General features: G+C 46.2%; 1 protein-coding gene across 4 annotated transcripts in view; it reads right to left on the bottom strand.

Annotated features, from left to right (window-relative positions):
* Positions 1-2,524: 2,524 nt before the first annotated feature.
* LOC146172904 (uncharacterized) overlaps positions 2,525-16,091 on the bottom strand; it is a 28,479-nt gene continuing 14,912 nt past the window's right edge. For all 4 annotated transcript variants that reach the window (XM_084584172.1, XM_084584171.1, XM_084584173.1 and 1 more), the window contains 2 exons: positions 6,966-7,134; positions 2,525-3,670 (listed from right to left, as the gene is read on the bottom strand). In XM_084584172.1, the coding sequence (XP_084440298.1) occupies positions 3,157-3,670; positions 6,966-7,134 (683 nt within the window). In that variant the 3' untranslated portion in view covers positions 2,525-3,156. The remainder of the gene's footprint in view (positions 3,671-6,965; positions 7,135-16,091) is intronic.

Genomic DNA, 16,091 nt, shown 5'->3' with positions numbered 1-16,091 from the left:
CTATCGCATTACACCTAACACTCAAACACTTGCATTACACACACACACACGACTGTCCTGTGAATTATATTTTTATAATTCATTTTGTACACATTGCGTTGCTGAGATATTAAAATGTTTTTGCAACCATAGCAACGAATGCTTTTTCACTAAGCGCAGATTTGTGGGTTGAATTTATGGTCGCAGTGACAGTGTTTCAATGAACACAAAAATAATAAACATTTGTTTATTGTGTAGTATGCATTTAAGGGCTCAAGTGGCCTAAAAAAGTATATTCTCGTCACTAACGGTGTTTCTCGTACCGCAGAAATGTGTTTGTGAGAGGCACAGGCATCCAACTAGAGACGATCCTGGAACGAGCAATCAAGTGAACGTCTTTTCCCCAGTGGTCCATAATGCTTCACATGTCCAGTTGTAAGGACTAACACTAAACTAAGCAAATACGGACTGGACACTCGTGCAGTAGTGTAATCCAGTGCTAGGTGTTGTGTTTTAGAGCTTGAGAGAGCAGTCTTCCAAGGCTTGTTATCAATCACCGAAAAAATGTCAATTTTGCACATCCGAAGCAACTCATACGGTGTGTTGCGAACAATGTCGACTAAACTCTGTCTACAAATGGCAGAGTTAAGCTTTCTCTCATTTGCGTCAACAAATAACTCTGGAAAGATATTAGTACCAAGATTTTTTCATGGTGTTCCGGGCAGCAGGCCAAACAAAAAATGTAGTCATTCCCACGAGAGAAAAATGCAACCATAACTGCACATAAAAAGATAACCAGCTTACCTTTTTAGCCCCCACACTAGTCCCGTATCACCTACTCCGGTTCTAAAACACCCCAAGTCTATATCACACAGAAATACTGAATCAAAAACTGGACACAGACCCTCTACGTATGGAAAACTGCGATATAAAAATTCGCAGTCCTCTATGGGAGGTAGAGGAATAGCTATTATTTTGTTACATCAATCACCACTTGTTATAGTAGGGGTTTTGCTGTAGTGCCATTTAATATATTAAAGAACACAAAATCAGAAAAACGACGTACCAGCGAATTTAAGGATGTGTGTAATACTAGAAAAAGAACAATGATAAAGCCCCAAGACGTGTGTTTAATAGTTACTGTATGATATGCAGGTTGAGTGTCCTATGCACAAACTTTCAAAGATGTCACTGTAGGCAGCCTTGGGAAAAATTTTGACCACAAAGGGTAACTCAACTTGCTCAGCATTCATCACTGGTGATTCTTTCCAATCGGCTCAGACAAGCGCACTGTAGTATAGTTATGAGCAAAACGCCAAGAAAACATTGCACTGAAGCACAGTGTTACATTGATTAGCCGTGTAAATAAGGTCAATGCAGGCTTTTTTGATACAAACATATATCTTTATTTTATGCAACCTTGCGCAAGACCTCATCCTTGTCCAGACTCCTTCAGATACCCCTTCAAACCACACTCCTTTTCACAACTCTGGGGGTGGGAAACCATATCTTATCTCTGAGAGATTTCTTTGCCTCCAAAATCAACAGCAAGATTAGAGATCACAAAACAACATGTTGTGCATTTTTATAAGTTATCCACCTTTCTGTGGATGTGCTCAAGAATATGTTCTTGTTACCCGGGCAAATTCTGCAGCACATATAACTGGTCTGCTATTGAAAAGCCATGACGCCACAAATGATGTCCAACCACAAAACAAGATGAAAGAAGTATGGACACAATAAATTTAATCGATTTCCTTCCACCATGAAAACGAGAGTGTAGAGCATTTATAGTTAACACGGACAACCATGTGAAATTTACGGCAACAAAACTTTTTCGCAGGACGACTGCTTATGTGCTGTAAATGTAAGAACCCGAGATGAATGAAGGTGAATTAGTAGTAGCCACATGTATAAGCTGCAACGACTATATATGCAGCCACATGACTGTTTCGATGACATCACGGTGATTTTTCGGGACCACTTTTTCCAGACACCATCCCTGCCAGGTTCTGCTGCTAACTGGACATAAGGTTTTCATTTTAATTTTGCAACCTTACATTACTGTGAATGCAGTATTATTTTACGAAAAGTGAGTGGGGTACCAATTTGTCTAGCTCTTTTGCACGCACAAATTCTACCACAATTAAATAACATCAATGTTTTTTTTTTCAACAGTTTGTGTATAAAAAAAAACAATTTAATTCATATTAGCATTTCAATTGCCATTTGCATCAATTTTAAACAAAATTTCATCGGTGGTATTTTCGAGTCAGAAAGCTAACAAACTGTCTTACTTAAGGCCAGAATGTACTAACTAGGAAGAAAAATATTTCTTTTTGATGAAAATAAAAAACGACCGCTGGAAGAGGCGTGAAGCGAACTTAATTAATGTGACTTCGTTTCACCTACAACAGCCCAGTGGCGACATGACACTACTAAAAGGTTTGTCTGGCATACATAAACTGATGTCTATAGCTGAATGTTCACTTATTCCAGCCCCAAAGGCAGGGTGACATTGGTTGCAGCAAGGGTCACTAGGGACAGATATCGTGAGATCCTCCTTTTCGGATCACGCAATAAAATATGTCTTGTGGCTTCATCATGGGACCCAGTATCATGTAGTGCTAATATTGTCCTTATGTTCCTTAATGAGTGAAGTCGAATAACAGAGCAGCTACTGTATCGGATTCCTTGATGTTGTTTCCGTCAATCACACTTGTGACCACCCACTCTCTGGCTGCTGAAATGGAAAACATATGGGAAACAAAATTCAATATTAAACCATTTGTCGAGAGAAGGTGAATTCCACATGGTGATCAGTGTTTACAGCGTAGCAATGTTTTTACTTCATTAACAACTTGAGAACGCAGGAGGTAAATACTGTGTCCCTTCAAACCTGCATGTCACAACAGCCAGGTATATGGCCAGAAAACACAAATTGTTGTTGATCATAAAACAGAGTGAAGATGTCAAGTAACATTCAGACACTGCTGCCACTGTAGCTTTACGACGCAGGAATATTCAAACATTCCTTGACACACTCAATTCTGCTATATGATCAGTAGCCTTGTCATACCACACAGTAATAGCCACACTGCCAAGACGCAAAAAGGGTTAAAAACACAAATGATAACCGGTAAAAAATGTGGTCTCAAGGCCTCAACATTTCCTAAATCACCCCTCCTGCTCAGCTTCAGCTGCTGCCAAGGCTGCCCGCGTCAGCTCGTAATGACGGGCGCGCAGGTGTTTCTTCAGCTTGAAGTTGTTGGCCAGTCCCTTGCCGCAGTGCGGGCAGTAGTGTGGGTATTCGCCGGCATGCACCATCTTCTCGTGCTTTCGCGCGCTTCCCTGCTCCGTGAACCGCTGGCTACACATGGTGCACGAATATGGCCGGTCCCCCGTGTGCACTCGGAGGTGAGCCTTGAGATGCACCTTTTGCGTGAACGCCTTGCCGCACTCGGGGCACGCGTGCGTCTCGGCGTCGTCCGAGTGAAGCTTCTTGTGGCGAGCCAGGTTGGTGGAGACGCTGAAACTCTGGCCGCACTCGTCGCATGCAAACGGCTTCTCCTTAGTGTGCACCCTCATGTGTGTCTCGACGTCGTCCGCCCGGTAGAAGCTTTTCTTGCATACATCGCACGCGAAGGTGCGCTCACCCGTGTGTGTTCGCTCGTGCATGTCCACGTGGTACCTGGGGAAACAGACGAGCTAGAGTAAGTGTCGCCAGCCAGCCCTGATATAACCAGATCTGGGCCCAATAAGGGCATGTACTTTTGCATACTTCCATATCTGATCTCATTTACATGCCAGGTCTGCCCTGATATAGCTTTATTTACTGATTGATAAATTTATACTTGGTTGCATATAAAATATATCAGGCCCAGATATGGCAGTTCTGTAAGGGAAATTACCCTGGACTTGCTTGATATCAAATGGCAAAAGTTTAATCCTGAAGAGAGTTCTCAGGTATTACAAAGTTCCTAAATTATTTGACACTGCCCCTATGAAGCATGCATAACGTGAGCCCCATGCAATTATGGTGTCGTGGCGGTAGACCTTATTTTATATAGCGCTCCCTACAGAATAGATGTACGATCCAATATCCTCTTACTGGTTTATTACACAATGTTATACAGATATTTTACACTGCCATACAGTACGTATGGATACCGTACAATGCATCCAGTGTGAGGCTATTTTTCTGGCTTTTTCAGCAAGGCTGCACATATGAAATTTGCTCAAATGAATAAGTATTTTTATTAAGAGAAGGAAGTGGCTGCCACCGGAACATTTGCAACAACAGCTTCCACTCATTCCTCTCTGAAGGCAGACAGAGTCCGATTTCCCAAGACGACGTCTGGGTGAATAGAGGACAGGATACACACGAGAAGAGCTAGGTGCTTTAGTCTCCTGCCTGCATCACTTCCTCCCTCATTCGACGTGCAGCGCGAGCCATGCCAGAGAAGATAAAGGCATTATCAACTAGAGAGTTCTCTAGATGGAAGTTTACGACGACTGCCTGCCAGGTGATTTCACCTGCATTTATTTCTTATTAACGGTCTAGTTTCTGGACTTTTCTTTCGAGATCACGCACAATAGCTGCATTTCATGAAAACCTGCATGTGAAGCAAAATTTCTTGATTTCTTCTTGATTTTACTGAGTTTAGGTTTAAATGTGGTTGCACGTAACTCAATGACGAGATTCACCCTTGAAAGAGACCCCCCAAGCAACGATTTTGCAGACTTGCGGTCAACTGCATGCATTTGCTATCATAAGTGGAGTGTCAGAGGATAGTAGGATCTTGAACTGCACCTAAATATGTAACATGAGTTTTCTTTACAAACACAGCAGGCATGAGCAAGTAATACAGATAATTTGCTAACAGTACATTTGCAATTTCATCTCATCTCGCTGCTCCTAATAAGGGTAGTTCACAATAAGACGGGAGAGGGACATTACAGATTATATTTGTGTTTTGTTTTCAAGAATAAAATAATTTCCTTAGTTAAACAGGAACGGATGGCCTTGCCCTCAGCAGGAAGAACTAGGCACAAAGTCAGAAAAACTCAACTCTTCAGTGAAGCAATGAATTTGATTAAATGAAGGCAGTATAACTTGAAATATTGACCATGGAGCGGCATTACTGAAAATATAAACGAAAGAAAATCATGCTTTCTCTTTAAGATGCACCCAGACGTGACATACAGTCGGTAGCAGACATTTAGAGCCACCACAGTGGCGTGCTACTGATGGCCATTCGCAGTCGGCACAGGCTGGAGGTTACACAGACTACTGGCACTCAGGCACTCAGTGCAAACAATAGCTCCACCAAAATGCCAGCCTAACGCCTCGCATGCTCACGTGCTTGTACCTATCGTCCCTACACTAATCCTTACACCCAAGAAAGCGTAGAGCATCTCCTGTTAGCTTGCCTCAACAGCCACCATTCTTCCCTAGTACTGCATTGTGGTACGCACGGAGGTGCCTTTTATCTGCTCAGTGTCCTCTAGGGTTTTGATCCGACAGTAATTATTTCAAGACATGTCACTCAATGTAACACAACCATGCAAGCACTAAATAAGTTCACTTACATTGCTGCAACACTTGGACGCAATGGTGCTGCATTTCAATGTGATATCTTCTCCCTCATCATCATTATCATCAGGCTGACTATACCCACTGCAGGGTGAAGGCCTCTTCTATGTTCATTCAATTAACCCAGTCCAGTGCTAGCTGCATCCACTTGACCCCTGCGAACGTTTTAACCTCATCCACCAACCTAACTTTCTGCCACCCCCTGCTTTGCTTACCTTCTTTTGGAATCCATTTTGCTACCCTAAGCGACCATCGGTTATCCTCTCTGCAATACATGCCCTGCCCATGACCATTTCTTCTTGATTTCCCCTAGAATGTCAGTAACGAGTTATTTCCCGACCCACTCTGCACGCTTCCTATCTTTTAACGTTACACCTGCCATTTTCCGTTGCATAGCCCTCTGCATTGTCCTCAACTTGAGTAGAGGACAATGTGCAATCAAGTGCATATGTGCATATGTGCAAGTGCATAAGTGTTTCTATCTTTCATTCTGCTTACATACATATTGATAAAAGAATTGGCTAATACTTCCAGCATTTGAACGTCAATCCACAGCAAAGCATGTTGTGATCATTGTGATCACTTCTGTCTTCAGCCCCGCCGGAGTGGTGCAGTGGTAAGACGCCCGACTACTGTGCCAGAGTACCCGGGTTCGAACCCGACCTTGGTGGCTGCATTTCGATGGAGGCGAAACGAAGTGGTGTCCGTGTGCTGTGCGATGTCAGTGCACGTCAAAGAACCCCAGGTGGGCGAAATTTCCGGAGTCCTCCACTACGGCGTCTCTCATAGCCTTAGTCGCTTTGGGACGTTAAACCCCACAAACCAAACTTCTGTCTTCAAACGGCAGTGAAGCTTAGCCTTGAGCTTAGCATTTTTTTCAAACCCCATGGGTGTGATCTATCGAGGCAGGCAGACAGAATATTTTACCTGTGGATTACTCTGAATTCCAACGGCATACACTGAAGGTTCAGACTAGGAAAAGGCATCTAGGTAATAATTTGCTAATAATTTGAGAAGTGCTCCTGGCGACTGCTCGCAATCAATTTGGGTGATACATCCCAGTATGCAAACCACTCCGATGAGGTCGTTACGGCTTGCCAGGTGTGCCCACTCACTGGTCGCTTCCAGGCGATGTGGCGAGACGGGACGTGCCATCATGACTCATTTTCATTTTTTTTTCTTCCACACAGGAGTGCGTGTGGTTGAGGGGGGAGAGGAGGAGCATCATTTTTGACTGCCGAAATGATCGAACCTAATAAAGTAAGCTTAAAATTTTTTACGTTGCGGAGAGGACTTGATGGGTTACCTATCGCTCGTGCGCAATTTCTAGCCTTAATAGAGAGATTCTCACAGTTCCGTGAACACCACAGAGGACGTAGGAACCACTCACTTTTTGTCACTCGTGTAGGGGCAGTAAGAGCAGCGGTGCCTGCCCTCTGGCCTTTCCTTGTGTTGGTTCTGCCAGTGGCGGTGCAGGTGCCTTGCTGCCGAGAAGCAGTCGCCGCACACCTCGCAGCAGAACACCACGCACTGCACCATGTCGTCCTCGTCTTCCGTGCCTTAAACGCAGAAATAAAAATAGATGGTTCGGCGCAATTCTATTCTGTACAAGGCGCACAACCCCAGCTACTGGTTCGTCCAACAGCTCGTTTTGCAGCGGTCAAAAATGTGATCTCTCAGCTCAAAAGCCTTTCAACCTAACTCAAATGATAACATGTACCAAAAGGAGATTACAAATACTTTGTCTGCTGTTAATTTGCATTAGAAGAACAATAGTAAACAAGAAGAGCAAAAGGGATTCGAAATGCAGCATTAATACACTGCACCACGAAGCAGATGTGAATAAACACGTTTAGTTGCACTCCCCCATCTTTGTCATTAAATTCTTGCTCTTTACTGAAAGCTAAGGTGCCCTGCCTTTGAAAGAACAGACTCGTGTGTCACAATATTGGACAAAATTTTAACCAGTAGAACAGATGTGAAGATTTGTTCTGACTTTATAGTACATAAATGACTGCGTTTACAACAAACAAAATGCACGGTTTTTCAATTGTGTTGCTATGCAAGAGCTTTTCAAAAGCGGAAGTTTGTGCAAAATATTCCCTTCCTTTAAGAACATAAATGACATAAACCAATTTTGCATTGCTTCACTGAAGAATGCACTAAAGTACTTTTTTCGTAGTTTCTTAACCAACGTACATGCATGTGAATATATGTACCATCAGGGCTTAAAGTTAGGGGGGTTTAGGAGGGTCTGAGACCCCCCAAGATTTAAGAGGGGTCTGAGACCCCTCCGTGCTCAAATATTGTATAAGGACTGCATGAATATGAAGCAAGCTGTCGTCTTTTTTTTTTTTTTTTTTCTTGTCAGTGGTTGTCAGAGCATTAATTCCTTTGCTATTGTTTCGACATTTCCTCAGTAAGTTTTAAAAGACACTATTAACATATTTTCTAAAACCTTAGAAGGAGAAAAGTGACTTCTCCGCTTAAATTTCTGTAGAACCATTTGCGAGCCAGGCCTCCAGCCACTTTCCTCTCTCGCTCTTTATTTCCCTTTCCAGCTGTGCTCGAATGACTAGAGACCCCCCTCCGATGGAGCCAGACTTTAAGCACTGTGTACCATACAACGAGGAAAACAGCTGAAAAGAGCACTTATCGTTCACATCATGTTGACATCACAGACTTTGCCGGAAAGCACCAAGATGGACAAGACAACAGAATTAAAGCCCCTGTAGCTTGATTAATGCACTGAGACTGCAAACCATGAGTGCTTCTGCGATAGCCGGCTGATAAGTGATATTAGAAAACTGCCAGAATGAATTGGAAGCCACAGGACTGGTCATTGGAGCGAACGAAGACATGTGAATGCATTGAGCTGCATCACAGTTGTCGCTGCACTAAGCAAAAATTGAATCGGACAACCTTCCGATTTGCTATGCCTGCGGTCGGCCGGGCCATGTTGCGCGCCTTTGTCGCCAGCGCCTCCAACCTTCACAGCCTGACATTCGATTTTACCCGTACGATACCGACTCACGCTCGCAAATGATTCCGCCCGGTTCTCAATTTGTCCCACAAGATCGCCAAACCTATACCACTCGTCGATCACATTCTCCTCGGCGCAGATCGCTTTCTCCAATGCTGCGACGTTCTACCAGCACCGTTGAGGGAAACTAACAGTCGCAGTTCCGGGGGCAAGAACTGCGCTTGTTTCGAATTCCTCAAGTCCTCCATGCCGTCCCGCTAATGTTATCAAAGTTTCTGTAGAAGGCGCCACAGTTCTCGCTCTCGTCGATACCGGTGCAGTCGTCTCCGTCATCAGTGAAGCGCTCTGCCGTCGAATTCGCAAAGTGACCACTCCGATTTCCGACTTTTCGCTCCGCACCGCCTCATCACAGCACATTCACCCCTCCGCATCTTGCACAGCCCGTGTGCTCATTCAAGACGTCTTGTACCCCATCGAGTTTATTGTTCTGCCGAACTGCTCGCATGATATCATCCTCGGATACGATTTTCTATCGACTCATCAAGCCGTTATTGACTGTGCTCGTGCACAAATTGCCTTCGCCCCCCTCTGTGATGCCCCCTTCTGTGATACCCCTCCCCGCACTGCAAAACTTCTCGTCGCCCATGACACCGACATTCCTCCGTTCTCTGCTGCCCTCGTACCACTGTCTTGTGAGTGGGTAACTCCTTTGACTGCGATTTTTACACCTTCCGAAGCCACCTCCCGTCATCCCTGCCTCCTTTTTCCGTTCGCAGTTCTCGAAATTCAAGACGGCAAGAGTGCACTTTACGCCTCGAACCAATTTTCTTGCCCAGCAGTCCTGCTCCGTGGCGAATGCATTGGACGTCTTGAAGAGCTTGATCCCAGTCATATCACCACTCTTGCTGACTCAACCCCCTCCTTCGACGTTAGTCTGTGCTCTTGCGATGTTGCGACCGCTTCGATGCCCTCCGACGTTTTCCAACATGCTATTGATGCTGATCTTCCACTTGCGCAACGTGATCAACTTGTCGCCCTCTTGCAGAACTTCGCTTCTTCATTCGACTTTCCTCAAACTGACTTGGGCCGCACGTCTGTCGTAGAGCACACCATCGACACCGGTACAACTGCACCTTTGCGCCAGCGCCCCTATCGCGTGTCGGCTTCGGAGCGCCAAGTAATTGCTGATCATGTGGACGACATGCTCCGTCGGGGTGTCATTCGGCCATCCCACAGTCCCTGGGCGTCTCCAGTTGTGTTGCTACCTAAGAAAGATGGCTCCTTCCGGTTTTGTGTCGACTACCGCCGGCTCAACAAGATCACGCGCAAGGACGTCTATCCTCTGCCACGCATCGATGACGCACTAGACTGCTTGCAGGGCGCCGAGTTTTTCTCCTCGTTGGATTTACGATCTGGCTACTGGCAGGTGCCAATGGCTGACGCTGACCGCTCTAAAACTGCCTTCATCACACCAGATGGATTATATGAATTCAACGTCATGCCCTTTGGGCTTTGCAACGCCCCGGCCACATTTGAACGCCTCATGGACACTGTGCTTCGTGGATTCAAGTGGCGAACCTGTCTTTGCTATCTCGATGATATCGTAGTCTTTTCTACCGATTTTCAATCCCACCTGCTCCGACTGAAGGACGTTCTCACTTGTCTCGCTACCGCCGGCCTCCAACTGAATCTGAAGAAGTGCCGCTTTGCTGCTCGCCGACTAACAATTCTAGGTCATGTCGTTTCTAAGGATGGCATTCTTCCCGATCCCACCAAACTTCGTGCAGTTGCCGAATTCCCACGCCCAAAATCACTGAAGCAGCTACGAAGTTTCATTGGCCTATGCTCCTACTTTCGCCGCTTCATCTTAAATTTCGCCTCTATTATTGCTCCACTCATCCAGCTCCTCTCCAGCAGCTCCGACCTCTGCGCATGGACACCTGCTTGTGATGACGCCTTCAACACTTTACGCCGTCTTTTAGTTTCGCCTCCCATCCTCCGCCACTTCGACCCGAATGCGCCAACTGAGATTCACACTGACGCTAGCGGTATTGGGATAGGCGCCGTTCTCACCCAACGCAAACCTGGTATCCGAGACTATGTGGTGGCGTACGCAAGCCGCACCTTGACCAAGGCAGAGTCCAATTATTCTGTTACGGAAAGAGAATGCTTGGCCATTATTTGGGCCATCGGCAAATTCCGTCCGTATGTCTATGGCCGACCATTTTATGTGGTCACTGATCATCATGCTCTGTGCTGGCTGGCGTCCCTCAAGGACCCGTCCGGCCGCCTTGCTCGCTGGGCTCTTCGCCTCCAAGAGTATGACATTCGTGTCATATATCGCTCAGGCCTCAAGCATACTGACGCGGACGCTCTTTCGCGCTCACCGCTGCCTCCCTCTTCGTTGCCTGATGAGATCTGCGCCTACGATTTGTCTTCGCTTGCCACTATTGACATGGCCACGGAACAGCGGCGCGACCCGTGGATATCTACACTTCTGGACTTTCTTTCAAGTCACTCTCCAGGTCGTCTGTCTCGGGCGCTTGCCCGCCAAGCTCACCATTTTTCAATTCGTGACGGGCTGCTCTATCGCCGCAATTATCTTCACGACGGAAGGAAGTGGCTTTTAGTCATCCCCCGTCATCTCCGCGCCGAAATTTGTGCTGCTTTCCATACTGATCCCCAGTGCGCCCACGGCGGAGTGTTGAAAACCTACACGCGCTTGCGTCTACGCTTCTTCTGGCGTGGAATGTACCGCTTTGTCCGCCATTTTGTCCGCTCCTGCCAGTCTTGCCAACGCCGAAAAACTCCTCTCAAGTCCTCTGCTTCGTTGCAGCCGTTGCCCTGTCCTGCCCGTCCGTTTGATCGTGTCGGCATAGATCTATACGGTCCCCTTCCTACAACTTCAGCTGGCAACCGCTGGATTATCGTGGCAGTGGATCATCTAACCCGCTACACTGAGACATCATCATTGCCCTCTGCTTCCGCACGCGACGTGGCTGCCTTTATTCTGAAAAACCTGGTTCTTCGCCATGGTGCCCCTCGCGAACTGCTCAGTGACCGCGGACGCGTTTTCTTATCAGACGCTCTTGAGGCTCTCCTGAAAGAATGCCGCATCATACACCGCACCGCTACCTCGTACCACCCTCAGACGAATGGACTGACAGAACGTTTTAACCGCACTCTCGGTGACATGCTGGCTATGTACGTGAACACCGACCATTCCAATTGGGACCAAGTTCTACCGTTTGTTACTTACGCATATAACACCGCGACACAGGCCACTACTGGATTCTCTCCATTCTTTCTCCTTTACGGGCGCGAGCCACCCTGTACCATGGACACACTTTTTCCCTACCGCCCTGACGTTTCCGAATCTTCCCCGCTATCCGATGCCGTCACGTACGCAGAAGAATGCCGTCAGCTCGCCCGCTCTCTCACAACAGAAAATCAGTGGCAACAAAAATACCTCCGTGATACCGGCGAAGCTTCGTCATATCTCCCGGACACACTGGTGTGGCTCTGGGTGCCCTCCACAACCCCTGGCCTTTCAAAGAAGTTTCTTGCTCGCTACCACGGGCCATATAGGGTCCTCCAGCAAACATCTGCAGTCAACTACGTAGTTGAGCCCGTCACGCCCTCTGCGGACTTGCGTCGCCGTGGTCGTGAAACAGTTCACGTGAACCGATTGAAGCCATTCTATGACCCCGCTGTGCTTTCCGCGCCATAAGTCGCCAGGATGGCTCCTTTTTTTTTACCCGGGGGGAAAATGTACTGTGATAGTCATCGCCATCGACATGCACCTGTGCGTTGTGCGACGAAGACAAAGAAGAAGTACGCTGGGCTCGCCGTTGCAAGGTCCTGTCCTCACAGCTCTCCATCTGAGCGCCCTATTACAAATCTTATTTATTCAAATGTTTGTTTATTCAGCGATACTGTGTGTTGTAAGGTACTTAGAGGGCAGGCTGGACATGGACTACATGAACACACATGAACAATGGTTTATAGCTGAAAGCATAAGCACCAAATATATGGAACAATGTCTAAACTTGGAATAAAAAAATCTCAAATTTATGCAAAGCTTACCGCAGCTCGCTTGCATGGACTGCAAAGTACAACGGGAATGAAAAAACGCTCACCAGCCAATATCAGCAAAAATGTGTCACAGTGCGGAAGAATAATGAAAAAATGCCACACCATGCAGGATTTCTTATCAAATGACACATTTTAGACAAATAACTTTAAAATCAGTGCGGGGCCCCTTGTTGCAGGATAGCCTACTAGAAAACACTAGAACCAGTCTGAAATTGGACACGAGCATCTCCTAAGAACTGAACGCAACCTATCCGCCTTTTTGTGTTTTGCTAAAGAATTTTTTTTTTTAGAGCTAATGCCCTGAAGTTTGCACATGGGCTGTGGAGACAGGAGTGGAGGGTTCTGGATTAATATCTATCTGTCAGGGTTCTTTATAGTGCACACCGACATCACAAAGCAAACAGGCATCTTTTGTCCATGCAGTCACAAATGATGGGATAGGTCATAAATAGATGCTTATCAATATCCCTAAAGAAGGAGGCATAAAATATTTGTGTATTCGTCGCATGGGGAAAAATAACTCGAGGAGGCCAATAAAAAAAGGTCTTAATAAATGTGAGTACAGAGCAGCCAGCCAAACAAAGAAGGATGATGATGGGGGGCTGTCATAAAAGATGAAGACAGCAGGATAGGTTAGTGAACACATGTGGGCTAATGATAAGCCTTTGCCGAGATGAAAAAGACACATAAAAGAAGGCGGCAAAATGGATCACTAGAGAAGGCCAGTGAGGCAGGGGAAAGCTGAGAGTACGGCGGGTGAAGGAGATCACTGAGTTTGTGGAGGGTGGAGAAGGATAAGGCTTAATTAGTAGGCTCGTGGGAACATTGTGCAAATATTCCCTAGTTTCGGGTATTTAACCAAACTGTAAAACATTCGGTATACTACTCGGTCTGAACATCTCGAATTTCAAATATTGAAGAATTTGTCTGAAGTGAAACAGTTTCCGGAACGCTCGCTTTGTGCGGTTTTGGTTTGATGCGTTTTCTGCAAGATGACAACATGCAGCATGTTACTTTATGCAGCAGGCATGTGCAGTTAGGGCAATTAAGACCAGCGGACAGAAAAAAACGGTGATCAAAGGCAACTGCCAGTGTGAGCATGTTGGTTAAATGAAGTGCAGTTCTCAAGCAGAGGAGATAGGAATTGAGTCCTCCTGGACCCTTCGGTCAGAGTCGGGCTCACTCTTCATAGGCCATACAGGCACGTTCATGAACTTGCTTGAAGCAGACGCATTTTATCTTATCTACGTCGGGTGGTCTCTCCAGTAATGTGATATCTTACGACCATATGCTAATGAGTATGCGTGAGATAGTAGTAGTACAAATTGAGAAATTACCGTATTTTGCTCGACTGTAACATGGCCATGAATGTAACGCGAGGGGCATCTTTGCATATTAGTCCAGTGGGAAAAAATAAAGCCATGAATGTCAACACGAGATAAGCGCCTGAAAAAGTATTTTTAAGAGATGTTGTGGTCCTTGCAGTCTCATCAGAAACGCTCATTCGTCGTTGTCGTTGGAGGCAGAGTTCTCGGAAACCAAGCCTTGCTTTTCATTCTCATCCACCCAGATGATGTCATCGGAAGCGTTTAATTTTAGGCTCACGTTTAAAAATCACCTCCAGCTGCATCCGCCACCCAGGTATGGTAGATTAGCTAACGTCTAGCCATCGAGCTGCTGCAGAATTTCCAGTTTCATTTTTAATCAGAACAGCTTTTTTGATGCGAGTGTCGCACTGCACGGCACGTTGCTATCATGCTAAATGCGATAACAGAGGTAGCCACACTATTCCACTCTGAAAGATGCGACAAGCGCGTTATAAAGGTGACATGATTCTGAGCCTACGAGCAAAAATCACGTTTTGACTTTGGATGGATTGGAATTCGGTTGATGGTGATGATGGCTATCCTCTTTTTTGGTGGGCTGCCTCTGCCTCGTGGCGTGGTGGAGCCATGAAAAAAAAAAAAAAAAAGAAGAGCCAAAGTGGGTTTAAAAGTCGCTCCGCTCATCCACTCCTGTGTCTCCGTCTTCAGCACCTGATCTCAGATCTTCACACTCGTCACGTTGCTGGGCTCCACAGCTGCTGATGTCATGGAGGAGGGTGACACCTCGAAACGGCGCCGCAGGTTAGTAGTCCGTCGGGTCCATCGCGTCGAGATGTCCGCATATATGGTACGCACCAATGTTTGGTGCGCCAGATGCATGTCAAGCAACAGGAGGAAACTGGCCTCGTAGCCCAGCTTCGCTACAGCGTCACAAGCTGAAAACGAGGACCAGCCGAGGTCCCCCTGTACCCCCTTCACCGGTGTGCTCCTATGAACCCAGAGTCATTCGCCCAGCATCCCTCCGCCGTCTTTCCAGGAACTCCTTTGTGCTGGCAGGTAAGCACAGTGCGGCGTTGGCGTAAGTCAGCCCTGGCACAGCCACCATCTTCCGTAATGCACGCACCACCTCATATCTGATGTACGCCCACAGCACCTGTCGGCCCAAGATCCCTTTATCGCGTGCCGCTTTGGCTTTGATGACCCTTTCCTGCGCTGTCATCCAGGCCACAGCATAGACGCACCCCCAGATATTTAGCAGCTGGAGCAGTACTCGCCGCGTCTCCCTGAAGAGTCCACGTCTAAATCTGGTCGTGTTTTTATGTAAAACCGCAGTAACCGAAACCAAGCTGTGACGAATTCAATACGGCTGCACCATGGCATTGCTTTAGGCCAACCAAATCGCTGGATTAGATTATAACATGAGGGTTGACTTCGAGAGCCAAAAATAATGAAAAAAAAAAACTTGTGTTACATTCGAGTAAATACGGTAGTGATGAGGCAAGCAACAGACAGGAGTCTTTAATGCTGTCCTGTCATAGTCGTCCCCTAAATTTCTGACACTTTATCAAGTGCAGTATGTTTGCCAACGTTAGCCCTTTACCTATTGTCTTACACTGCTGACCATACCATATGAGATGGTCTCCACAGTTTTCAAATCTCTCCACCGACGTGCAGATCAAGTTATTTTCTTCGTAATAACGCACAAGACAATCATAAATTAACCTCGAATTTACTTCAACAAACGAAATGCAACATAACTGTGCTAGCACAGCCGCTCTGCTTAACTCTGCGCCTTCGTTAAATTATAAGAGTTTCTGTCGGTGTTAAATTTGAGGGGATAATTTTAATAACGCGTAAGAAATGCAAAAGGATATGCCCATTCACCTCTGCTTAAGCAGTAGTAATAAAGAGCACATTAAAAACTTTCATTATAACCAAGTCCTTCGTTATAGCTTGCTCTTTTTTTGTATTTCATCTCTACCACCTTAAAAGAGAGACTTCCCTCTCCCCTATTTGCCACCTGTTAGGGTAGGTTTTCCACTAATTAATCCCTTATGACAGACTAGCAGTCTAGAATGCGGGACGCTCGGAACAAAAACCACAAGGAATTCTG

Source organism: Amblyomma maculatum, chromosome 11 (assembly GCF_055883805.1).
Source record: "Amblyomma maculatum isolate TAMU_Amacu chromosome 11, ASM5588380v1, whole genome shotgun sequence".
NCBI classification, from domain to species: domain Eukaryota; kingdom Metazoa; phylum Arthropoda; class Arachnida; order Ixodida; family Ixodidae; genus Amblyomma; species Amblyomma maculatum.
The sequence above is the reverse complement of the archived record's forward strand: the minus strand, read 5'-3'. Positions and strand labels throughout refer to the sequence as shown.